The sequence below is a fragment of the Macaca mulatta genome, chromosome 4 (assembly GCF_049350105.2).
Source record: "Macaca mulatta isolate MMU2019108-1 chromosome 4, T2T-MMU8v2.0, whole genome shotgun sequence".
In the NCBI taxonomy this organism is placed as follows: domain Eukaryota; kingdom Metazoa; phylum Chordata; class Mammalia; order Primates; family Cercopithecidae; genus Macaca; species Macaca mulatta.
This window is the reverse complement of record NC_133409.1, coordinates 121797249-121822430: the sequence shown is the minus strand read 5'-3', so window position 1 is coordinate 121822430 and position 25182 is coordinate 121797249. Positions and strand designations below refer to the sequence as shown.

Here is a 25182-nt window from a genome sequence, read left to right as displayed (position 1 = left end):
AACATTCCAGGAATCAACAATTTACAACAATCATATGTAAGGTATAATGATTTGCTTTGAGATTAAAGTGATTGGTACTGTACTGTTTGTTTAACAAATGTTTATTTCATACCTATCATATGCCAGACTGTTTCCAGTGCTGGAAGATAGAGTGGTGTTTGAGACAAAGTCCTTGCCCTCATGGAGCTTGCAAGTATTAGATTGGTGCAAAATTGATTGCGACTTTGGCCATTACTCTCAATGGGAAGAAACACAATTATTTTTGCGTCAACCTAATAAATTGTAAGGTGATAGAAAATGTCTAATTGTTTTTTTGGTGGCAGAGGTCATGGTTTATTTGACTTGGACTAGGGGGTGGGCCTCTCTCTAACATTGAGAGTAGCTGCATGCTGAGATACTTGTAGTGGCCAGCCTTTTGAAAATCCTAGGCAAGTAAAGTACGTTTTAAGCAGAGAAATAGCAAATGAAGTGTACTCAAAATGATGTTTAGTTTATCAGATTAAAGTAATTCATGGTTACTAAATAGTTCTAGTATCTCTGAGGGTTGTGTTTACATGATTACATTCATATTTATAGTTGTTTTGTTTTTTTTGAGACAGAGTCTTCCTCTTTTGTCAGGTTGGAGTGCAGTGGTGTGATCTTGGCTCACTAGAACCTCCGACTCCGGTGAGGTTCAAGTGATTCTCCTGCCTCAGCCTCCCGAGTAGCTGGGATTACAGGCACGCACCACCACGCCCAGCTAATTTTTGTATTTTTAGTAGATTCGGGGTTTCACCATGTTGGCCAGGGTGGTCTCGATCTCCTGACCTTGTGATCTGTCCGCCTCGGCCTCCCAAAGTGCTGGGAGGTGTGAGCCACCGTGCCCGGACCATATTTACAGTTTTTTACTGAACCAAGTCTGTAATTAGTGGGCCGTATAAATAAATGAACTATGAGACAGTAACTTTTTCATGTGCTATTGCATAAAGAAAATCTAAGAAATAAAAATAATATTTAAACAATTAAGAAGCAATTCATAAAGTATTCTCCCCTTCTCCACAGACACACATACTCATATTAACAGAGTGTATACTTTATCTCACTGTAGGTTTTCTAGAATTGGCTAGTGTCTGGCCAAGTGCCTCTTTTCTGCCTGTTTTTATACACATAGGGCAGACAGAGCTAATCCAAATGAAAATTTGGAATGTGTATTTTTTTTTATTTTTCTTAATTTCATAATGTTGCTTGGTAGCTTAAAAAACACTTTTATACATTTGTTGCCTTTATTGTAATGTCCTATAGTTAGATACTCCTTTAATGAAATTAAAAGATCATATTTTATGGTTAGGTTTCTACTGCTCTGTTTTCCACAGGTATGGTTTGTGGTTACATGATAGGATATCTACTGTTAAAGCAAACTAAATATGCCTGAGAAGGACTCTACTTCTATATTTGAGTGCTTGTGGATGAGCCATAACCTAGCTTAATAGGCAGACAAGATTGGAAACCTAACCTGGTGTATGTGCCTGTACAGTAGCTGAGTACTGGTCAATCCCAGTGGCCATACTTGAACCACAGTTGAACACAGTGTTCAAACTGTTCACATAAGGCAAACGCCAACCTGTAACCAATCCAGCTATTTCTGTACCTCACTGCCGATTTCTGTTATGTCAGTTCCCTTCCCTTTTTTGTCTATAAATTTGTTCTGACCACGAGGCACCCTAGGAGTCTCTCTGAATCTGCTGTGATTTTGGGTGCTGCCCGATTCATGAGTCGTTCACTGCTCAGTTAAGCTCCTTTAAATTTATTTCTCTTCAAGTTTTCCCTTTAACACTATCTTATTATTTGTTTTGTCTATGCTTGGGTTTTTTTTTGTTTTTATGTCAACAATCTTGTATTAACAAATGTGCAGGATTAACACTTTAACATGGCTAACAGCGGAAGCAGCGCCTCTAACAAGCTCAAGTATGGAGGTATAGACCCAATAAAGATTGTCTCTTAGAAAAGGATTGAAAAGATACAGATATCTGCTTAAGTATTTTTTGTTTTTAAATAGTTTTCCAGTGTTGCAGAAAAAATATCCCAAAGTGATTTCAGTTCATAAAAAAGCAGCATTAGGCAGCCTGTGCTGCCTTATAAACCCCAACTCAGGATAACCATAGGAGAAAATCAACCCCCAAAACATTAAAAAAAAAATCACCCTTTCTTTTCATCCTTCTCTAGCTTCGACTGCATATTCCACGGAACATCTAATATCGGGATAAGCAAGACCCAGCTCACTTCTTTCAGCCTTTTGTCTGTTTGTTAAGGTTGATCCTTCACCTCTACAACAATCAATAAATTGATCTCTAATTTCTGGCTCAGATTACTAGAAACTTGCAAAACATCCTTATGTTTTCTTCAAGGATGGGCCTGAGGGTTCCTTGAAAAATCAAAGGGGCAGGGTACCCACCTGAGACTGGAATGCCTGCCAAGCCCTTTCTAAGCAAAAGCATCCCATTACCTTTCAACTGAAAGTCTAATCTACCAGGTAAGAACAAGTAGCAAATGGGCACTAAACTGTGGCTGTACCAAAAAGGTGAATATCTCCTCCTGTTAACCATAAAGGTAAGGGAGTTGACAGGAGCCAAGTATTTGATCTTATCTGTCTTTAGAGTTTGCATGGTTTAGACTGAAGTCATACTGCAGAGAAAAACATTCAGTCAAAGGATAGGGGTGGCTTTTGCTGTATCTGGTAAAGCTGCCATTCCTGGGCAGCCAAATTCGTTGCTCTTTTATAGAAGCTCTTTTCCCTTATGCAAAGTACTTAAGAATTAATAGGGAAATTTTAAATTTGACTTAATAACTGACAAACTTAAAGACATACAAAAAGGCGGTATATAAATCCACAAAGTATTCAAGCTTTTTTAGTAACCCCCATTTTTTTTTTTTAAATCTGAAATTAGTGCTAATGAGTTCTTGAGACTTAATATGAAGCTCTTTGCACTGTAAATATTTTATATTTTTGGAGAAACATTTGATATCTAAGACAAATGAATACATATATTTGTGTGTGTATACATGTATGTATGTTTATATATATACATACGTGTGTGTGTATGTATACACCATATATGTGTGTATATATATATACACCGTATATGTGTGTGTGTGTATGTATACCATCTTCGACTCAGTGAACCTGTGTTTTAAAATGTATCGTAAGGAAGGAATAGAAGAGGGGAAGAAAAGCATTATTTATATAGCATTGTTTATTTTTTTCAAATTAAGAACGTGATAATATCTACAGGGATAAATTCATTCCCAAATAGTTAATTGTATGTAACATACAACTCGATGGAGTGTATCATGCCTCAGCCTCTTTTGGGGGTGAATCTGTGACTCATCCATGGAGGAAAGAAGTCTTACCAAAGGGTGGCCAAGTAGAGAGTGATGGTCTTCTGTGATGTTAGAGGGGAAAGCTATAGGGGTTCTGTTAGAGGAGTTGTTCACATATTTTCTTATACTTAAAAAACACAAGCCATATAAAATAGGTAACTATTCTTTATTGTTGTGATACTGCACAGATGTGTTCTTTTCCCCTTCAAGTCTGATACTTGCTGCCAACTTTGTAATAGAAGAAATAACTGACATAGAAGTATAATAGTTGAGCTAAGGTTGACCTTTGTGCTGCCTGCATAATTAAGGCATTCCAAATGTGAAGAGCTCCCTTCTATTCCTAATTTGTCATTCTCCCCCTTTGTATGGTATTAAAGTGATTTAAACAAATCTCTATTGTTGAGCAGTGCAATAAGTTTAACTCTGAATGATATGATTTTATTCTCTTTATCTCATTTGCCCCCTTTCCAAAAAGATAGGTTTAATTTAAATAGTCTGGAGTTAAAATAGTAGCAATGTCAGGAGGACTTCACTTAAGCAAGTTTAATTAGGACAATTTGGGGTTGAGATGGGAGGAATTTTAATGTGATGTAAAATCAGGCTTGAAGAGATTTCTGAGTATGATCATGGACTTTATGTCAAAATTTTAAAACCATTTGGGGTTAAATTTATTCCATTTCTCAACAATAGGGATTGGTTTAAATCACTTTAATACCACACAAAAGGGAGAATTACAAGGCAGGACTAGTAGGGAATTTTTACATTTGTTATGTGATAATTATGCTGGCAGTGCAAAGGTCAAACTCAGCTTAACTACTTCTAGGTCAGTTATTTCCTCTGTTATAAAGTTGGCATTAAGTTTCAGACTTGGGGATAAAAATGAGAATGGCACCTAGTACCTAGTTCTGGAATATACAAGGGAAGAAAAAAACATACTGGAGGTGCTTCTGTTGTTGGGGCTCTTGTTCAGCATGAGAACTCTGGAAACTCTGAAGGCAATGCAGAGCTTGATTTAATGTAGAAATGGATTTTTGAGTTGAAGGAAGTGTGTTGTCAGGAGGAGCAGGAGTTCAAAAAAAGATGCATGCTTGGAAATCTTTCCTTGAGAAACATCCTAAATGCAGTCTTAGTTATTCTAATTGTAGATTGTCGACCAAGAGGTTGTTCAGGGATAGAACCTCAAGTCATCACTTACCTTCCAAGTTATTTTCCGGCACATATAAACATTGTCAGATCTCTGTTGATTTTTCCCTCTTCTGTCCGTTTCCTTCTCTCCACTTTTCTCCATTAAACTTAAAAGCGACTACAATTATTGTCATTCTTCATTTACTTACTCCTTAACTCCTACTCATCTGATTCTCTGCTTTGTGTGTCAGACTAGTGGATTTCTCTCCTTTATTTGTTCTTTGGGTTGCAGTTAGCCTTCCTGATTCCCACTACTATGAAATTTTTGTGATGTTGCTTTATCTTCACGCATCTTTGGTCTGAGCTTTTTCCTTCATATCATCAATATATCAAAAAAGTGAAGTCAGTATGTTACTTCCAAATTTGTTCTTTCCAAATTCTCTGTTTGTTCAATAGAAACATTTTTTTCTCACTTATCAAGGTTTAAGTTCTCCCAATCTGTCTTTCCCCGTAATGCTTTTATTCAGCAAATATTTTCTGGAATACCTACTATATACAAGGTTGTGATTCTAGATTCTGGGGATTCAGCCACAAGTAAGAGACAAAGGTCTTTACCTGTGCAGCTTATGCTCTGGTGGAGAAGACTGTCAGACAGATACTTAATGTCATATAGAGAAACATTTTAAAGGATAAAGTAGCTAAGGATCCGTAGGCAGTAATGGAAATATGTACTGTTTTGCATAAGGTGGTTAGGGAAGGTTTCTCTGAGAAGATGGTATCTAAGTAAAATCTGAATGAAGGGAAATAATGAGTTATGGGTATTGGGAGAAGAGTCTTCATGCAGAGGGTATAGCAAGTGCAAAAACCCGGAGATGGGCTTATGCTTCTCTATGTTCAGGAAAAGCCATTGTGACTGGAGGAGAGTGAATCAGCAGGGGGAGGAGAAGAAGTCAAAGAAGTTGGCAGGAGAAGATCCTGTTAGACCCTATGGGCCCTGGCTAGGATTTTGGGCTTTATGTCTAAATGTGTTGGGAAGGTTTTAGAGGATTTTGAACAGAAGAATATTAATGTGATCTGACTTAATATTTTAGAAGGATCACAGTGATAACTGTGTGGAGAATAAACTGTCAGGGGAGAGGGGATGGCAGTAGAGAAACCTGGGACACTAGGAGGCTGTTACAGTCTTGATGAGAGATGGTGATTTGGGAGTAGAATGTTAGCTGGTCAGATGTGTGATACATTTTGAAGATAAAGCTAGCAGGATATGCTGATAGCTTGGATGTGTCAGATATGGGGAGAGGAGCTAAGGACAGTTCTTGAGTTTTAGAATTGAACTAGGTGATTGGAGGTTCCATTTACTCTGAATACCTTGGGAGGAACAGTTTTTTGAGGGGGAGGGAGGATTGATAGAATCAGTGTTTATTTTTGGTATGTTAACTTTGAGGTACTTATTGGACAACTTAATGAAGATGTCAGATTACACTCTTCTGAAGGTCTCATGAGTTTTGGGTTGGAGAAGATACCTGTGGGAATCAGAGTATAGATGGGCCGGGATAAGATCACCTTAGGGATAAGTGAGTGTGAAAGGGATACGTGAGTATGAGTGTAGATAAAGAAGAAAGATGGGGGGACTTAACTGTTGGATCCTTCAATATGTAGATGTCGGCAGGAAGAAAAGGCTTTATCAAAGGCTGTTGACAAGTGGCTAGGGAAATGGGAGGATGTGATATCCCAGAAGTGAAGCGAAAAAAATGAAGATTCAGAAAGTGGAGAGGAATCAGCTATGTCAGATGTTGCTAGGAAATGGAATAATTTAAAACCTGATAATTGACCTTTGGATTTGGCTTGCTAAATCCTGTTGATTCTGCTTTGTAATATAGCTCTAAAATTCATTACATGACTTCACTCCTTGTCAACAAACACTCTTAATCAGGCTTTCCTCCTGGTCTGTTTTTCTATTTTGGATGGTTCTTTTTTCTCCTGTTTACATTGTAGAATACATGCTCATTATAGAAAACTTGGAAAACTCAGAGAAAGTATAGTGAAGGTTAAAAAACAACAGCAATGGCAAAATTCCTTACAACTAAAGATAATCACCATTGAACAGTCTGTTGCGGTTTTCCTATTAATGTTTCTTATACATCTTTGTAATGTATATACTATATATATGTATGCTTTTCTACAGAATTAATGAAAAGTAGTCTTAAAATTTGCGTATTTAAAGGAACTTAGTAGACCTGTTATCTAATGTCAAAACCTTTTTGAGGCTGGGTGCAGTGGCTCATGCCTGTAATCCCAGCACTTTGGAAGGCCAAGGCAGGCAGATCACCTGAGGTTAGGAGTTTGAGGCCAGCCTGGCCAACATGGCAAAACCCCGTCTCTACTAAAAATACAAAAATTAGCTGGGCGTGATGGCACACACCTGTATTCCCAGCTACTTGGGAGGCTGAGGCAGGAGAGTCACTTGAACCTGGAGGTGGAGATTGCAGTGAGCTAAGATCACACCACTGCACTCCAACTTGGGCAACAGAGTGAGACTCCGTCTTAAAAATAAAATAAAATAAAATAAAAACAACAAAAACCTGAGGATGTATGTGAATGTGTGGCAACAAATATTCCATCATGTTGGAATACCTAACTGGACTTCCTACCTGTTTTTACGCAGATTATATCTTAAATGAATCCTGATTAATTTTTCTAAAGCATATTCTCCAAACTTTTAGTGCATAGCATAATGGTTAAAAGCATGGGCTCTATTTTTACTTTTATAATACATGCTTATAGCAGGAAATTTGGAAAATAGGAAAAAGATATATTCTTATCTGTTTATGGATAAGAATTACTGCCTATGATTACTGGTAAAATTTTCACTGTTTTCTGCCATTCTTTTTTTTTTCTATCTAAATGTACATACGCAGGCATTTTATTTGTGTGTGTGTTTCTAACGAGGATCACACTGTATTTTCTGATCAGCATTTTTCTTCACAATCCATTCTTTCCTCTCTTTTTAAATTTATTTTGATCAAAGCATATGAGCAGTTTCATGATTCTGTTTGTTGTCAAATTGCTCTTCAAAAAAAATTGTGTCATTTAAAAGTAAACTTATGAAGAATTTTGTTCTCTTTAAATTTTAGGATAGACCACTATCTTGTTGAGCTCTTTTAAATGAAGTTCTACTTGGACACAAAGATGAGGACTAGATAACTCCTTGAGGTTCCTTCTAACCCCTAGGATGAAGATAATAACTAACATTTGTATAGTGCTCTAAAGTTTACAGAGTGAGTTCTCATACATCATCTCACTTGATCCTCACAACAGCCCTGTGAGGTAGGTAGGACAGGTATTGTTATTCTCGTTTTAGAGATAAAGAAACTGATAGAGAGGTTAAGTGACTTGATCAAGGTGTTTTTCTTTTTGTTTTTTTTTTTAACGTTCTAGTAAGGATTTGAATCCAGACCTTCTGGTCTAAATAATCACATTCTTTTTGGCAAGATTTCATACAACTGCACATTTAGAATTACTGATACATGTTGGCTAAGTGGCATTTGTTCTATACAGAAATAAACCTAATGACAATATGAGTATGGTGTTAGTATTTCTTTGACTGTTCCTGAGTCTTTTTACATTCTTTCTCCACCCCACAAATTAAATACATGACTCTGTCTCTCTTTTGACTAGGAAAAGGTAATGTAATTATATAGCTATATTAAACATCTACTGTTTTCTCCAGCATTTGGGGGAAGGGGAAGTTACATTATGTTTTTCATTTTTTTCCTGTTTCTTTTTCTTCCTTTTTTTTTTTCTTTTGGTACCAGTCAAAAGTACATCTGCATTGCTTGCTTTCATACATGTAGCATAAAGTCTTTAGTAGAGTATTGGGATCCCAGTTAGAAGTAGAATTTTTGATTCTAGCATGAACCTAGAATCAAGCTTTTCAGGATATGGAACTCTTGAACTACCTTAACCAAAGTTGTGATACTTGAGTACTCCAGGTATAGTCACCCATGTCTTTCACAAGGGGTCAGCAAGTGATAAATGGAAGTGATATTTGAGGCTAAATCAGGAAGGAGTATAATATAGCTAATACTGTCTTTGACTAATTATTTTACAAGGTGGAAGTTTGTAAAACTGACTTGATTTGGGAGTTTGGTAGTGGCAATTTCACATGTTAGAAAATTTCACACTCTAGATTTTCAGGAGTATGTAGTGTTACGTTGAGACTATCTCACAGTATTTTCTGTGCTGCCTTTAATTGCCTAACATTCTCAGTATTTTTAAAAATTAACTTTTGTTTTTTTTTTTTCTAGTTGTTGGTCTTGACGATATTATGGATGAAGGAGTTGTTAAAGAAAGTGGCAATGATACCATTGATGAAGAAGAACTGATTTTACCTAACAGGAACTTAAGGGACAAGGTAGAAGAAAATTCAGTGAGATCACCAAGAAAATCACCTCGTTTAATGGCACAAGGTAATCCTTTCAGAGAGGTCTAGCTAGAAAATCAGAGGTATAGGGGCAGATGTGTTGTTATAAAACTGCTGAGCAGAAATCATGTTTTCTTGATGTTTTGCTAATCCAGTCATTTTGATGACAATCAATTTTGAGATCATGTCAATGTGTTCCGTAAGTTTTCAGTACCCACCACCCCACCCTACCCATTTCTCCTTCCTCAGAGGAAACCACTAGTAACTCTTTGAGCTGGTTTAATTTTTTTTTTGTTTTTTGATATATATATATTTTTTATTATACTTTAAGTTCTAGGGTACATGTGCATAACATGCAGGTTTGTTAGATATGTATACTTGTGCCATGTTGGTGTGCTGCACCCATCAACTCGTCAGCACCCATCAACTCATCATTTACATCAGGTATAACTCCCAATGCAATCCCTCCCCCCGCTCCCGTGATAGGCCCTGGTGTGTGATGTTCCCCTTCTCGAATCTAAGTGATCTCATTGTTCAGTTCCCACCTATGAGTGAGAACATGCGGTGTTTGGTTTTCTGTTCTTGCGATAGTTTGCTGAGGGAGATGGTTTCTAGCTGCATCCATGTCCCTACAAAGGACACAAACTCATCCATTTTTATGGCTGCATAGTATTCCATGGTGTATCTGTGCCACATTTTCTTAATCCAATCTGTCACTGATGGACATTTGGGTTGATTCCAAGTCTTTGCTATTGTGAATAGTGCCGCAGTAAACATACGTGTGCATGTGTCTTTATAGCAGCATGATTTATAATCCTTTGGGTATATACCCAGTAAAGGGATGGCTGGGTCATATGGTACTTCTAGTTCTAGATCCTTGAGGAATCGCCATACTGTTTTCCATAATGGTTGAACTAGTTTACAGTCCCACCAACAGTGTAAAAGTGTTCCTATTTCTCCACATCCTCTCCAGCACCTGTTGTTTCCTGACTTTTTAATGATTGCCATTCTAACTGGTGTGAGATGGTATCTCATTGTGATTTTGATTTGCATTTCTCTGATGGCCAGTGATGATGAGCATTTCTTCATGTGTCTGTTGGCTGCCTAAATGTCTTCTTTTGAGAAATGTCTGTTCATATCCTTTGCCCACTTTTTGATGGGGTTGTTTGTTTTTTTCTTGTAAATTTGTTTGAGTTCTTTGTAGGTTCTGGATATAAGCCCTTTGTCTGATGAGTAGATTGCAAAAATTTTCTCCCATTCTGTAGGTTGCCTGTTCACTCTGATGGTAGTTTCTTTTGCTGTACAGAAGCTCTTTAGTTTAATTAGATCCCATTTGTCAATTTTGGCTTTTGTTGCCGTTGCTTTTGGTGTTTTAGACGTGAATTCCTTGCCCATGCCTATGTCCTGAATGGTATTACCTAGGTTTTCTTCTAGGGTTTTTATGGTATTAGGTCTCTAATCCATCTTGAATTAATTTTCATATAAGGAGTAAGGAAAGGATCCAGTTTCAGCTTTCTACTTATGGCTAGCCAGTTTTCCCAGTGCCATTTATTAAATAGGGAATCTTTTCCCCATTTCTTATTTTTGTCAGGTTTATCAAAGATCAGATGGCTATAGATGTGTGGTATTATTTCTGAGGACTCTGTTCTGTTCCATTGGTCTATATCTCTGTTTTGGTACCAGTACCATGCTGTTTTGGTTACTGTAGCCTTGTAGTATAGTTTGAAGTCAGGAAGCGTGATGCCTCCAGCTTTGTTCTTTTGACTTAGGATTGTCTTGGCAATGCGGGCTCTTTTTTGGTTCCATACGAACTTTAAATCAGTTTTTTCCAATTCTGTGAAGAAACTCATTGGTAGCTTGATGGGGATGGCATTGAATCTATAAATTACCTTGGGCAGTATGGCCATTTCAACGATATTGATTCTTCCTATCTATGAGCATGGTATGTTCTTCCATTTGTTTGTGTCCTCTTTTATTTCACTGAGCAGTGGTTTGTAGTTCTCCTTGAAGAGGTCTTTCACATCCCTTGTAAGTTGGATTCCTAGGTATTTTATTCTCTTTGAAGCAATTGTGAATAGAAGTTCATTCCTGATTTGTCTCTCTGTTTGTCTGTTACTGGTGTATAAGAAGGCTTGTGATTTTTGCACATTAATTTTGTATCCTGAGACTTTGCTGAAGTTTCTTATCAGCTTAAGGAGATTTTGGGCTGAGACAATGGGGTTTTCTAAACATACAATCATGTCATCTGCAAACAGGGACAATTTGACTTCTTCTTTTCCTAACTGAATACCCTTGATTTCTTTCTCTTGCCTGATTGCCCTAGCCAGAACTTCCAACACTATGTTGAATAGGAGTGGTGAGAGAGGGCATCCCTGTCTTGTGCCAGTTTTCAAAGGGAATTTTTCCAGTTTTTGCCCATTCAGTATGATATTGGCTGTGGGTTTGTCATAAATAGCTCTTATTATTTTGAGATACATTCCATCAATACCGAATTTATTGAGCGTTTTTAGCATGAAGGACTGTTGAATTTTGTCAAAGGCCTTTTCTGCATCAATTGAGATAATCATGTGGTTTTTGTCTTTGGTTCTGTTTATATGCTGGATTACGTTTATTTGCGTATGTTGAACCAGCCTTGCATCCCAGGGATGAAGCCCACTTGATCATGGTAGATAAGCTTTTTGATGTGCTGCTGGATCCGGTTTGCCAGTATTTTATTGAGGATTTTTGCATTGATGTTCATCAGGGATATTGGTCTAAAATTCTCTTTTTTTGTTGTGTCTCTGCCAGGCTTTGGTATCAGGATGATATTGGCCTCATAAAATGAGTTAGGGAGGATTCCCTCTTTTTCTATTGATGGGAATAGTTTCAGAAGGAATGGTACCAGCTCTTCCTTGTACCTCTGGTAGAATTCAGCTGTGAATCCATCTGGTCCTGGACTTTTTTTGGTAGGTAGGCTATTAATTATTGCCTCAATTTCAGAGCCTGTTATTGGTCTATTCAGGGATTCAGCTTCTTCCTGGTTTAGTCTTGGAAGAGTGTAAGTGTCCAGGAAATTATCCGTTTCTTCTAGATTTTCTAGTTTATTTGCGTAGAGGTGTTTATAGTATTCTCTAATGGTAGTTTGTATTTCTGTGGGGTCAGTGGTGATATCCCCTTTATCATTTTTTATTGCGTCTATTTGATTCTTCTCTCTTTTCTTCTTTATTAGTCTTGCTAGCGGTCTATCAATTTTATGGATCTTTTCAAAAAACCAACTCCTGGATTCATTGATTTTTGGAGGGTTTTTTATGTCTCTATCTCCTTCAATTCTGCTCTGATCTTAGTTATTTCTTGCCTTCTGCTAGCTTTTGAATGTGTTTGCTCTTGCTTCTCTAGTTCTTTTAATTGTGATGTTAGAGTGTCAATTTTAGATCTTTCCTACTTTCTCTTGTGGGCATTTAGTGCTATAAATTTCCCTCTACACACTGCTTTAAATGTGTCCCAGAGATTCTGGTATGTTGTATCTTTGTTCTCGTTGGTTTCAAAGAACATCTTTATTTCTGCCTTCATTTCGTTATGTACCCAGTAGTCATTCAGGAGCAGGTTATTCAGTTTCCATGGAGTTGAGCGGTTTTGATTGAGTTTCTTAGTCCTGAGTTCTAGTTTGATTGCACTGTGGTCTGAGAGACAGTTTGTTATAATTTCTGTTCTTGTACATTTGCTGAGGAGTGCTTTACTTCCAATTATGTGGTCAATTTTGGAATAAGTGTGATGTGGTGCTGAGAAGAATGTATATTCTGTTGATTTGGGGTGGAGAGTTCTATAGATGTCTGTTAGGTCTGCTTGTTGCAATTCCTGGATATCCTTGTTAACTTTCTGTCTCGTTGATCTGTCTAATGTTGACAGTGGAGTGTTGAAGCCTCCCATTATTATTGTATGGGAGTCTAAGTCTCTTTGTAAGTCTCTAAGGACTTGCTTTATGAATCTGGGTGCTCCCGTATTGGGTGCATATATATTTAAGATAGTTAGCTCTTCTTGTTGAATTGATCCCTTTACTACTTTGTTGGTTGAAAGTCTGTTTTATCAGAGACTAGTATTGCAACCCCTGCTTTTTTTTGTTCTCCATTTGCTTGGTAGATCTTCCTCCATCCCTTTATTTTGAGCCTATGTGTGTCTCTGCATGTGAGATGGGTCTCCTGAATACAGCAGACTGATGGGTCTTGACTCTTTATCCAGTTTGCCAGTCTGTGTCTTTTAATTGGAGCATTTAGTCCGTTTACATTTAAGGTTAATATTGTTATGTGTGAACTTGATCCTGCCATTATGATATTAACTGGTTATTTCGCTTGTTGGTTGATGCAGTTTCTTCCTAGCCTCGATGGTCTTTACATTTTGGCATGTTTTTGCAATGGCTGGTACCAGTTGTTCCTTTCCATATTTAGTGCTTCTTTCAGGGTCTCTTGTAAGACAGGCCTGGTGGTGACAAAATCTCTGAGCATTTGCTTATCTGTAAAGGATTTTATTTCTCCTTCACTTATGAAACTTAGTTTGGCTGGATATGAAATTCTGGGTTTAAAATTCTTTTCTTTAAGAATGTTGAATATTGGCCCCCACTCTCTTCTGGCTTGTAGAGTTTCTGCTGAGAGATCTGCTGTTAGTCTGATGGGCTTCCCTTTGTGGGTAACCCGACCTTTCTCTCTGGCTGCCCTTAAGATTTTTCCCTCATTTCAACTTTGGTGAATCTGGCAATTATGTGTCTTGGAGTTGCTCTTCTCGAGGAGTATCTTTGTCGCATTCTCTGTGTTTCCTGAATTTGAATGTTGGCCTGCCCTACTAGGTTGGGGAAGTTCTCCTGGATGATATCCTGAAGAGTGTTTTCCAGCTTGGTTCCATTTTCCCCCTCACTTTCAGGCACCCCAATTAGACGTAGATTTGGTCTTTTTACATAATCCCATACTTCTTGCAGGTTTTGTTCATTTCTTTTTCTTGTTTTTTCTTTAGATTTCTCTTCTCGCTTCATTTCATTCATTTGATCCTCAATCGCTGATACTCTTTCTTCCAGTTGATCGAGTCGGTTACTGAAGCTTGTGCATTTGTCATGTATTTCTTGTGTCATGGTTTTCATCTCTGTCCGTTCGTTTATGGCCTTCTCTGCGTTAATTATTCTGGTTATCAATTCTTCCACTCATTTTTCAAGATTTTTAGTTTCTTTGCGCTGGGTACGTAATTCTTCCTTTAGCTCTGAGAAGTTTGATGGACTGAAGCCTTCTTCTCTCATCTGGTCAAAGTCATTCTCCATCCAGCTTTGATCCGTTGCTGGCGATGAGCTGCGTTCCTTTGGAGGGGGAGATGCTCTCTAATTTTTTGAATTTCCAGCTTTTCTGCCCTGCTTTTTCCCCATCTTTGTGGTTTTATCTGCCTCTGGTTTTTGATGATGGTGACGTAGTGATGGGGTTTTGGTGTGGGTGTCCTTCATGTTTGTTAGTTTTCCTTCTAACAGTCAGGACCCTCAGCTGTAGGTCTGTTGGAGATTGCTTGAGGTCCACTCCAGACCCTGTTTGCGTGGGTGTCAGCAGTAGAGGCTGCAGAAGATAGAATACTGCTGAATAGCGAGTGTCCGTGTCTGATTCTTGCTTTGGGAGCTTCCTCTCAGGGGTGTACTCCACCGTCTGAGGTGTGGGGTGTCGGTCTGCCCCTAGTGGAGGATGTCTCCCAGTTAGGTTACTCAGGGGTCAGGGACCCACTTGAGCAGTCTGTCTGTTCTCAGATCTCAACCTCCATGTTGGGAGATCCACTGCTCTCTTCAAAGCTGTCAGACAGAGTTGTTTGCATCTGCAGAGGTTTCTGCTGCTTTTTGTTGTTGTTGTTGTTGTTTAGCTGTGCCCTGTCCCCAGAGGTGGAGTCTACAGAGACTGGCAGGCCTCCTTGAGCTGCTGTGAGCGCCACCCAATAAGATCTTCCCAGGGCTTTGTTTACCTACTTAAGCCTCAGCAATGGTGGGCGCCCCTCCCCCAGCCTCGCTGCTGCCTTGCCGGTAGATCGCAGACTGCTATGCTAGCAATGAGGAAGGCTCCGTGGGCCTGGGACCCTCCCAGCCAGGTTTGGGATATAATTTCCTGGTGTACCCGTTTGCTTAAAGCGCAGTATTGGTGTGGGAGTTACCCAATTTTCCAGGTGTTGTGTCTCTCAGTTCCTCTGGCTAGGGAAAGGGATTCCCTTCCCCCTTGCGCTTCCCTGCTTCAGCTCTAGCTGGTGGGGCTGCAACAGCTGACCAGCACTGATTGTTGGGCACTCCCTAGTGAGATGAACCCAGTACCTCAGTTGAAAATGCAGAAATCACCTGTCTTCTGTGTTGCTCGCGCTGGGAGCTGGAGACTGGAGCTGTTCCTATTCGGCCATCTTGCTCCGCCCATCGGTTTAATTTTTTTTTGTTGCTGTTTTTTCGGTATTTACCTTTATATCTCTAGGTAACATGCATATGTTGCTGTTTTTTGATGATCTGATTTATTATTCATCCATCTATTGACTTTCCACTCTGGATGATTTTCTTCCTGCTACTTGTTCTCATCACCAAAAAGAACATCTTTTCCATTTTTCCACTATATAATTTTGTTAGATCGATGGTAATTATGTTACTATGAGTAATATGCTGTTAGAGATGATCTATTTAAAAACTACAGTTACTTTTCTTGTATAACTTGTTTTTCTGATTTGTTTTAGTTTCTCAGTTGTTTAGTGTGTACATACTGGCAGTTATACTAAAACTGCTCTACCAGTTGACTAAATACACAAATACCTTAAAGATATTTGTGTATTTCAGGTATTCTGTCATATCCATTTTATTGAAAATACCTCTTGGAGCCTTCTGATTCCCTCTTATGTAGACAGACTCTTGTTAGTCCTGTGAGCCTGATGCAAAACTGTTCAGGGATCTCCCTTAACCATTTTTCTGAAAGTCTGTGCTTTGTGCTTTTGTTGTAGTTCCTGTTTCCTCTTTTTGGATTCAACTTTTTTATTTTGGTGATGCACCTCTTTTAGTAGTTTTGTGAGAAAAAGGAGCCGTGAGATACACTTTTTAAACCTTGTATGTTTACCTTGTATTTAGTCTGGTCTCATACTGGAGTCGTGGTCTGGTTGGACTTAAAATTCAAGGTTGGAAATCATTTTCCTTCAGAAATTCTGAAGGTGTTCTCCATTTTTTTCTAACTTCAGGGTTGTTGAGAAGTTTATTTTGATGGGGGTGTGTGTGTGTGTGTGTATGTGTGTGTAGGAGTGTATGTTACCTGATTTCTTCTGGAAGTTTGGGAATCTTTCTCTTCAGCTTTGGTGTTTTGATATTTCATGATGATGTGTATTGGTTTTGGTGTATTTTGTGTGTGGAGCTCAAGACACTCAGTAGATCCTCTTAGTCCGAAAAATGTTATCGTTCAATTCTGGGAAAATTTTTCTTTTTTTTTTTTTTTTTTTTTTTTGAGACGGAGTCTCGCTTTGTCGCCCAGGCTGGAGTGCAGTGGCCGGATCTCAGCTCACTGCAAGCTCCGCCTCCCGGGTTTACGCCATTCTCCTGCCTCAGCCTCCCAAGTAGCTGGGACTACAGGCGCCCACCACCTCGCCCGGCTAGTTTTTTTTTTTGTATTTTTAGTAGAGACGGGGTTTCACCATATTAGCCAGGATGGTCTTGATCTCCTGACCTCGTGATCCGCCCGTCTCGGCCTCCCAAAGTGCTGGGATTACAGGCTTGAGCCACCGCGCCCGGCCGGAAAATTTTTCAAATTATTTTATTGTTAATTCGTCTCTTTATTTTGTTCTTGGTTTCTGTAAACTTTATTATTTTTTACATAACAGGTACTGGTCCCTCTGTTTTCTTTATTTTGCCTGCTTCCCATCTCTTTGTAATTTTTCTTTTACGTGCTTAAATTTTTTCGTATTTATCCTCCAACTTTTCAGTCAAGTTTTGTACTTTTGAGTCTTAAATGTTCCTTTTGTTGTTTTGAGAATGGTCCTTTCTGTAGTGTTCTATTCATGTTTCATGGATATAATATCTTCTTTTGTCTTTATTAAGCAGTATACTAATGGCATTTTAAATAGTTTTTGTCTCCTTTCATAGTTTCTGAATTCTCCATGTTGCATTATTGTAAACAAATTTTTAAAAAGGTTTTGGCCTCTGTCTTTCCTAGATGCTTTCCTGAAATGTCTGACCCTTGATTATTGCTCATGTTTAAGGGTAGGGAACTAAAATTATAAAACTTCTAAGTGTGGAGATTGGGTTTTACCAGCTATGAGCGTCAGTGTATAACAATCTGGCTGTACTGTTATTTGGCAGAACCCTTCATATCAGAATTTAGGTTATTTTCCGTAACTTATTAGATTGCTAGCATATTATGGAAACCCGTAAGGGAGACTGCCTGGGGTTTCTCAGCTTTCAGTGTATACAGATTCACTTAATCTTACAAATTTCAGTGTACTTTACAGCCAGTCTCTACTGTGCCTCGTGTTCTTCAGCCTAGAAACCTTGCTTTACTATCTCCAGAGAATAAACTACGAGGTTTGGCTCAGGACCAGGGAAGGGCAGTTGCCCAACAAATGGAGTACGGGAAAGAGGGATCTAGAAATCTAACTGCTGCTTTTAAAGAGCTTTCAACCCTTCTAAGTATTAAACATCTGTCTTCATTCCCACTTTAGAATCATCTGGGACCACCAAGTCTTAAAGGTTTTTGAGGTGTTAATGATGTTAGTTTTTGCCAACACTGCCAGCCTAGTGTTTATTACTTTTGGGTATCTTATATGAGTTACTTGGTAATCATCTCTTGTTTAGTTTCCAAAATTTGCTGTTGGTTTTTCCTCTCTTGTTCTTCCTTGCCTTTTGGATTTTTCAAAAAAGATCCTGCTGTTACAGCTTCAGTAGGTTTTTGAGAAGTGAATAAATTTAGATGCGTGTATTTATTTCATCATCTTTTCTTTGATCTGTGTTTTTAATACATTTTCAAAATTAGTTATTTGGTATATACTTGTGACTTTGAGAAATGAAAAGAATAGAATAAACATTTTAGGAAAATAAATTTTTTTTTGCCTATAGAATCAGGCTTCAAACTAAGGAAGGTAATATTTAGAGGAGAAAAAGTGACTTTAGCCTTTGCTTAATAATTTGCTTACTATTGGAAAACCTTTTTTTTATCTGAATATCCTTCACAGTTGAATATACTATTCTTTTGTCATTTTTAGCAACCGCTTGGGTGTTAAAAGATCTTTATTTATTAATGTGTAATGAGTGTTAAAATCTTTCATTTGTTTCATTTCAAGGATGAATAAAGTAGAGCTATAAATTACTATAATCTGTCTTTAAAGCTTTAAAAATCACCTAAATATTGAAACAAAGCTTTATTAAAATTTTAGTTATTTAAAAAAATTATGTAACTGAACATGTGATAAATAGTTCATAATCCACCAAGTAATTTTTAAACATTGTTAAGTACTTAACCTAATACTCAGATACTTTGTTGAGTCCTATGGGAATTAGAAAGGGTCTGTAAGATTAGGGTGACTATATAATTTAGTGTTCAAATTAGGCATACTTTTGAGAATGAAAGTGTGCTATTAATATTAGATCAGAACTACAAGCAGCCCTGGACATTTACCTTTTTAAAGATTCTCACAGTTCAGTGATAAATGACAAATTCAGTTTGTGGGTTGTTTTTGTACTTAGTGAATTATTTAGCTCTCTTTCTTTTTAGCTCTCTTCATGTTTCTCCTTTCTCCTGATAGAAGGGGATGCATCAGAATAGGGAAAGGAGACTCTGTCGTTTAATAGACTAATAGGAGCATTGTGTGGGAAGCTTTTACATTATTTTCATACTTAGGATATATTTTCTTGGTTTAAATCTTTTAAATTGTGTTTCTTTTTTGATGAACTGTGTGTGGTACTCTGTGTAGATGTCATTTCTTAGGAATAGCTTTAATGCTAAAATGGTGACCGAAGGGAAGCACATTGATAAAGGAATTAGAATCTGTTTGAGGCTGTATTTTGAAACTCGCACAGATCCTGTTTTGTGATAGGAGGTTTTTAGTTCAGATTTCATTAGCACTGGAATTTATTTGGTTTTATATATTTAGAAATATTTAATGTTTAACAATCCATGATGGTCTTGCTTTAATATGGGCATGAATGGTAAAGGAAGCTCATTTTACTTACTTCACCCTAGGTTACTTTCTGTGGAAGAGATTTGATGAAAACATTTCTTTTAATAAGGTATAATATTAGTCTGAATTTTTTAGGGGCTTTTCCCCCTGCTAGAATTCAGAGAAGTTTGATAAATATAAAATATGACATTTGTTAAATTACATATATGTATATTTATAATATCACCATTATGAGTACTGTTCAATACATTTTTGTTGAGAAAATTATAGCTCAGGATAAAGAAGTGATATATTCTAAATTGTACTGAAATAAAAACACATGACAAAATAGCTAAGTATTTTTATTTATTTTTTTCCCCTGTGATAGAACAAGTAAGAAGTTTGCGGCAGAGCACTATTGCCAAGCGTTCAAATGCAGCACCATTAAGTAACACAAAAAAACCATCTGGGAAGACTGTATCTACCCCTAAAGCAGGAGTGAAACAGCCAGAAAGGAGTCAGGTTAAAGAAGAAGTTTGTACGCCACTGAAACCTGAGTACCATAAGGAGAGTAGAAGGAGCAGCCGAAATAGTGGACAAATTGAAGTGGTACCTGAAGTATCAGTGTCTTCAAGTCATTCTTCAGTGTCATCTTGTCTTGAAATGAAGGATGAAGATGGATTAGATTCTAAGCATAAGTGTAATAATCAGGGAGAAGCAGATGTACCATCTCATGAATTAACTTGTTCACTTCTTTCAGAGACTTGTGTTACTATTGGAGAAAAGAAAAATGAAGCTCTGATGGAATGTAAAGCCAAGCCTGTTGGTAGCCCATTGTTTAAGTTTTCAGATAAAGAAGAACATGAACAGAATGATTCCATTTCAGGTAAAACAGATGAGACTGTTGTTGAAGAAATGATAGCAACAAGAAAAGTTGAACAAGAATCAAAGGAGACAGTAAAATTATCCCATGAAGATGACCATATTCTTGAAGACCCTGGATCTTCTGATAGTTCTAGTGGTGATGCTTGTACAAATCCAAATAAGACAGAAAATAGCCTTGTAGGTTTGCCTAGTTGTGTGGATGAAGTGACTGAGTGTAATTTGGAATTGAGGGATACCATGGATATTGCTGATAAAACTGAGAACACCTTTGAAAGAGATAAAATTGAACCATTGGGTTATTGTGAAGATGCAAAGTCTAATAGACAGTTGGAGAACACTGAGTTTAATAAATCAAACTTAGAGGTGGTTGATACTAGTACTTTTGAACCAGAAAGTAATATTTTGGAAAATGCTATTTGTGATGTGCCTGACCAAAATTCAAAACAGTTGAATGCTATAGAAAGTACTAAAATAGAGTCACATGAAACAGCAAACCTTCAGGATGACAGAAACAGCCAGTCAAGTAGCGTTTCTTACTTAGAGTCAAAAAGTGTAAAATCCAAACATCCAAAACCTGTAATTCATTCTAAGCAAAACATGACCACAGAGACTCCGAAGAAAATTGTTGCAGCAAAGTATGAAGTAATGCATAGCAAAACTAAAGTTAATGTCAAAAGTGTGAAACGAAATACTGATGAACCAGAATCTCAGCAAAATTTTCATAGGCCAGTCAAAGTCAGAAAAAAACAAATTGATAAGGAGCCAAAGATTCAGAGTTGCAATTCTGGGGTTAAATCTGTGAAAAACCAAGCTCATTCTGTATTGAAAAAAACATTACAGGACCAAACTGTAGTACAAATTTTCAAGCCCTTAACTCATTCTTTGAGTGATAAGTCACATGCTCATCCTGGTTGCTTGAAAGAACCTCATCATCCTGCACAAACTGGACATGTATCACATTCCAGCCAGAAACAGTTTCATAAGCCTCAGCAACAGGCCCTAGCAATGAAAACCAATAGTCACGTGAAGGAAGAGCTTGAACACCCAGGCATTGAGCATTTTAAGGAAGAGGATAAACTGAAACTGAAAAAACCTGAGAAGAACCTACAACCCCGCCAAAGAAGAAGCAGCAGAAGTTTTTCTTTAGATGAGCCACCATTGTTCATTCCAGATAACATAGCTACCATAAAAAGAGAAGGCTCTGATCATAGCTCCTCATTTGAAAGCAAATATATGTGGACTCCCAGCAAGCAGTGTGGGTTTTGCAAAAAACCCCATGGCAACAGGTGTGTGTGTATGTGTGTATGAGTGATGTGTACATTGAAGAGAAATTGTTTTTTTGGGGGGTGGGATTAATGTGAGAATTGTTTTAAAGACATTATTTGATACACAGACCTGTGCAAAAACAAAAAACTTCATCAGTCTTGGATAAATGATAGATGGATCTACTGAATTTACAAATGTATCATCCTAGAACATTTAAAAAAACATAGTCTGGCCAACAGCTGACATACATGGAAATATTTTGTTATTGTCACAGGTTGAACAGTGTAATTTAGCCACTGCATCTGCAAAAAAGCCAAATGCTTCTTGGTAATTAGAAAATTGTTACACTGCTTTGGGTCTAAGTTATATATTATTTTATTTGATATGAGAAGAAATAGTAATAAAGTATGAAGGTCATAATGGAAATTTTATTTTTCTTTTGAAGTTTTTTTTTTTCTTAAACATATTAAAGACCTAACACTATCATTTCATAACTATCAAACTTTATCTTGCAGTGAAATTTGATAGCTAAACAATTGTTAGATTACCCAGGTCAACATGGAGTAGAGTGAAAACATGCATTTCTTTTTTTGAACGTTTTAAATAATTTTTTTGTGAATTCTAGTCTCTTAAAATTTTAGAGATGATTTTAGCACTGATTTTCATCATTCTTTCTAGTATTCAGTGATTTGTAGTCTTATGACACTGCACCCCTCAATCCTCAATGTGTTTTTGTTAGCTTTTTAAGAAAAGGAAAGCAAGAGATGAAGTGGAGTTTGCAGCTACAAGATTATTCTGTTCAAGTGTTCATATTGCTGTTGGAACTTCTTTCAATGCTGATATGATAAAATAACATTATAATTTGTATATTATTTTCTTACTATCCTTATTCATGAAACTGTTAGAGTGATTTTTCCCAGCACTATCTTAGTACATAAAAATGAAACTCTTTAGGGAGGGACAATTTAGTAAAGTGTGTTACTATTTTGGTGGTGATAGGGTGATTGGGGAGTTTGGAAAGGAGATGTTGGGGCCATTGTGTAAGTTTTATGGCAAAGTATTTCTTCATTTGTGATCCAGCCCATGGCCTGTTTTTAGCGTCAAGGGTTAGTTTATAACAGTGTATTCCAGTTTTTAAAAGCTGTCACTTGTTTGAATACAGTGCTACATTCACTGTCACTTACATGCTCTTAATTATATGTTTTTTTCTTTAAAACACCTTACTTGGCCGGGCGCAGTGGTGCACGCCTGTAATCCAGCACTTTGGGAGGCTGAGGTGGGCGGTAGGCAGATCACTTGAGGTTAGGAGTTTGAGACCAGCCTGGCCAACATGGTGAAACCCCGTGTCTACTAAAAATGCAAAAGTTAGCTATTGCATGCCTGTAATCCCAGCTACATGGGAGACTGAGGCATGAAACCACCTGAACCTGAGAAATGGAGGTTGCAGTGAGCCGAGATCGAGCCACTGCAGTCCAGCTGGTGACAAAGTGTGAGACACTGTTTCCGTAAATAAATAAACACCTTACTCAAATGTTCTGAAGTGGGCCTGCTGTTTTCAGGCGAAGAATGAAGAGTTAGGTGGTACTTTTAAGTGCTCCTTTAAACTAGCCTTTTTCTTTCTGCCAGAATATTTAAAAAATTATCATACTGTCACGTGGGCAGAGAGATGGAATAGGTTCCTTAAGTAAATGAATTTCTAAAGTGAAACTTTGGCATAGAGTTGGAAGCCATGTTAGTAAGTTATAATGTAACTTACTAACCTTGTAGATAAACTTCCAGTCCAGTCTTCAGGAGTTCACCCAGGCTTTTTAATGATGACTCTTGCTTCACCAACGTTTAATAATTTTCCTAAATTGAAGAGTAGGTGTTAGTCCCTTTGTTGTTGTTGTTTACCTGCTGCCACCTTTTGGATCTACTGTATAGAATCTAGAGTGTTTTTGCTTCAGTCTGTAGAATGACTTAGAATGTTAGGTGCATAGAGATTTTGGGTTTACACTCTGTAATTGATGTGAATAATATATGTTAACATTGGAAACAATTTTGAAAGCAGCATTTTTGATTACTTCAATTTTGTGAATAAAAAAAGCCTGTATAATTGTTTTTTTCTTTTCCTTTTTCTTTTTTTCTTTTTTTTTTTGAGACGAAGTCTCACTGTTGCCCAGGCTGGAGTGCAGTGGCGTGATCTTGGCTGACTGCAAACTCCACCTCCTGAGTTCAAGCGATTCTCCTGCCTCAGCCTCCCAAGTAGCTGGGATTACAGGCAAGCGCCACCATGCCCGGCTTATTTCGTATATTTGTAGAGATGGGGTTTCTCTACATGTTGACCAGGCTGGTCTTGAACTCCTGGCCTCAGGTGATCTGCCCACCTCAGCCTCCCAAAGTGCTGGGATTACAGGCACAAGCCATGGTGCCCAGCTGATTGTTGTTTTTACGTATTAACTAGCCTTCACTACTACTGTGATCCTACTACTTTTATACATTGTGCTTGTATACATTTTGTTTACCTCAAAAAATGCACCTGTCATGCAGCTTGTAATTTTCCTATTTTAATCCTTGTGTAAGAATATAAATTTATTAGAAAGGGCATATTTGGAAATAATTTTGATCCTTCTCTTTGATTTAATGCACTAGATACATTGAAAGCTGTTTGTTAATATGACACATTTTCTATCACTTGAAACAGCTTTGCTTCTGTGAAGACTATATTAATGCGTTATCATTTTTTTTACATATTGCAGTTGAAGTTAGCTTCCTTGTGTGTGCTCCCAGTTGGAAATTATATTTTGTAATATAGCTGTGTCATGGCTAGATGTGATATTAATCATAAGCAACTTCTATACATATCCTAAAGACAGTAGATCCTTAAAGAGGCAACATATCATGCTAGGTTTTTGTTGCTTCCATTTATTTTCATGATTCAAACTTACACCAAAGATATATGATTTTAAAGACCAGATTATTTAATCCTCTAATTTTTAAATTAATACAATTTTTGAACTTCTTTTAAATGTAAGTCAGTTGGCATTTTGTAAGGAGGAAGTCTTAGTTTTTTCATATTATTTACCTTGTGGTTTCTATTTTTCTACTTCTCCAGAAGATGGTTGAGTTTTTAGTTTGCATTACACTTCCTTGGCCCCAATTGTAGAAGACTAGTATATCAGATAATATTTAAAAAACAAACAGAAAATGGATTTATAGCTTTCAAACAAGAAAACTGCTGAGAAGAGACTTCTATAACAAATAATTCTGCTTTTCTCTGCAGATTGTTAGTAACAAAAATGATTTAATGTTTATGTGAAATGGAATTTTTTCATCTTAGAAGAGTGAGTCAGTCTCTGTCTCTCACACACACACAGTAACATGGTCTAGTCTGTTACTTAAAAGGGAACACCAGAACTGGAGGCCCATCTTGAAATGCTTACGATGTTAGTGAATTTATGATGAATTTGTTAAGAGAGGAGTTGTCGATGCTATCTCTGTAGTTTAACTTTGAAGAAACTTGAAAATTTTGCTCATGCCAAAAAGATAATAGTTTTTAATTCTCTTTAGTAGGTCTAGTTTAGTTTTTTTAGTTTATTGTATGTGAACATGTGACAGTAGGAAAAGAAAGCATAAATATTGCTTATAACTCTTCCAATTAAATGATTCATACTGACTTGGTCCAGTTAATTGATCCACAGCTAAACTCCACACAACACTGATTTTATAGTAAAAGATTTAACATCTAGGGTGTAGCCTTTTCCTTCTTTCCTCTTGGTAGTTAGAAATTTAAGGACGGGGCAGAAAGTGGTAGAGTAATTGTTAGTTACAACCACTCTAGCTACTCTCTCCCTTACTCCATACTCCCCACATTCCCATGTTTTTAAAGTAGAGCAACAGCATGAAAAGGAAAGAAAATATATTCTCTTTATGTGATAGGCCATCTTTTCTGTTTTTTTAAATGTGGTTTAAAATGTTCTTAGTACTTCCATGTTTTAGACCTTAAAGTGATCCATATAGGACATTTTTGGTTATCAATTTCATTTTCAAGT

General features: G+C 37.3%; 1 protein-coding gene across 8 annotated transcripts in view; it reads left to right on the top strand.

Moving 5' to 3' along the window:
* The window catches only part of PHF3 (PHD finger protein 3), an 85467-nt gene that overhangs the window by 34641 nt on the left and 25644 nt on the right, over positions 1-25182 (top strand). For 4 of the 8 annotated variants that reach the window (XM_015136636.3, XM_078001266.1, XM_015136634.3 and 1 more), the window contains 2 exons: positions 8790-8951; positions 19389-21171. In XM_015136636.3, coding sequence (XP_014992122.2) covers positions 8810-8951; positions 19389-21171 — 1925 coding nt within the window. In that variant the 5' untranslated portion in view covers positions 8790-8809. Of the gene's footprint in view, positions 1-7621; positions 7810-8789; positions 8952-19388; positions 21172-25182 lie in introns of those variants that run through there. The other 4 variants (XM_078001270.1, XM_078001271.1, XM_078001272.1 and 1 more) reach the window with 2 other exon arrangements.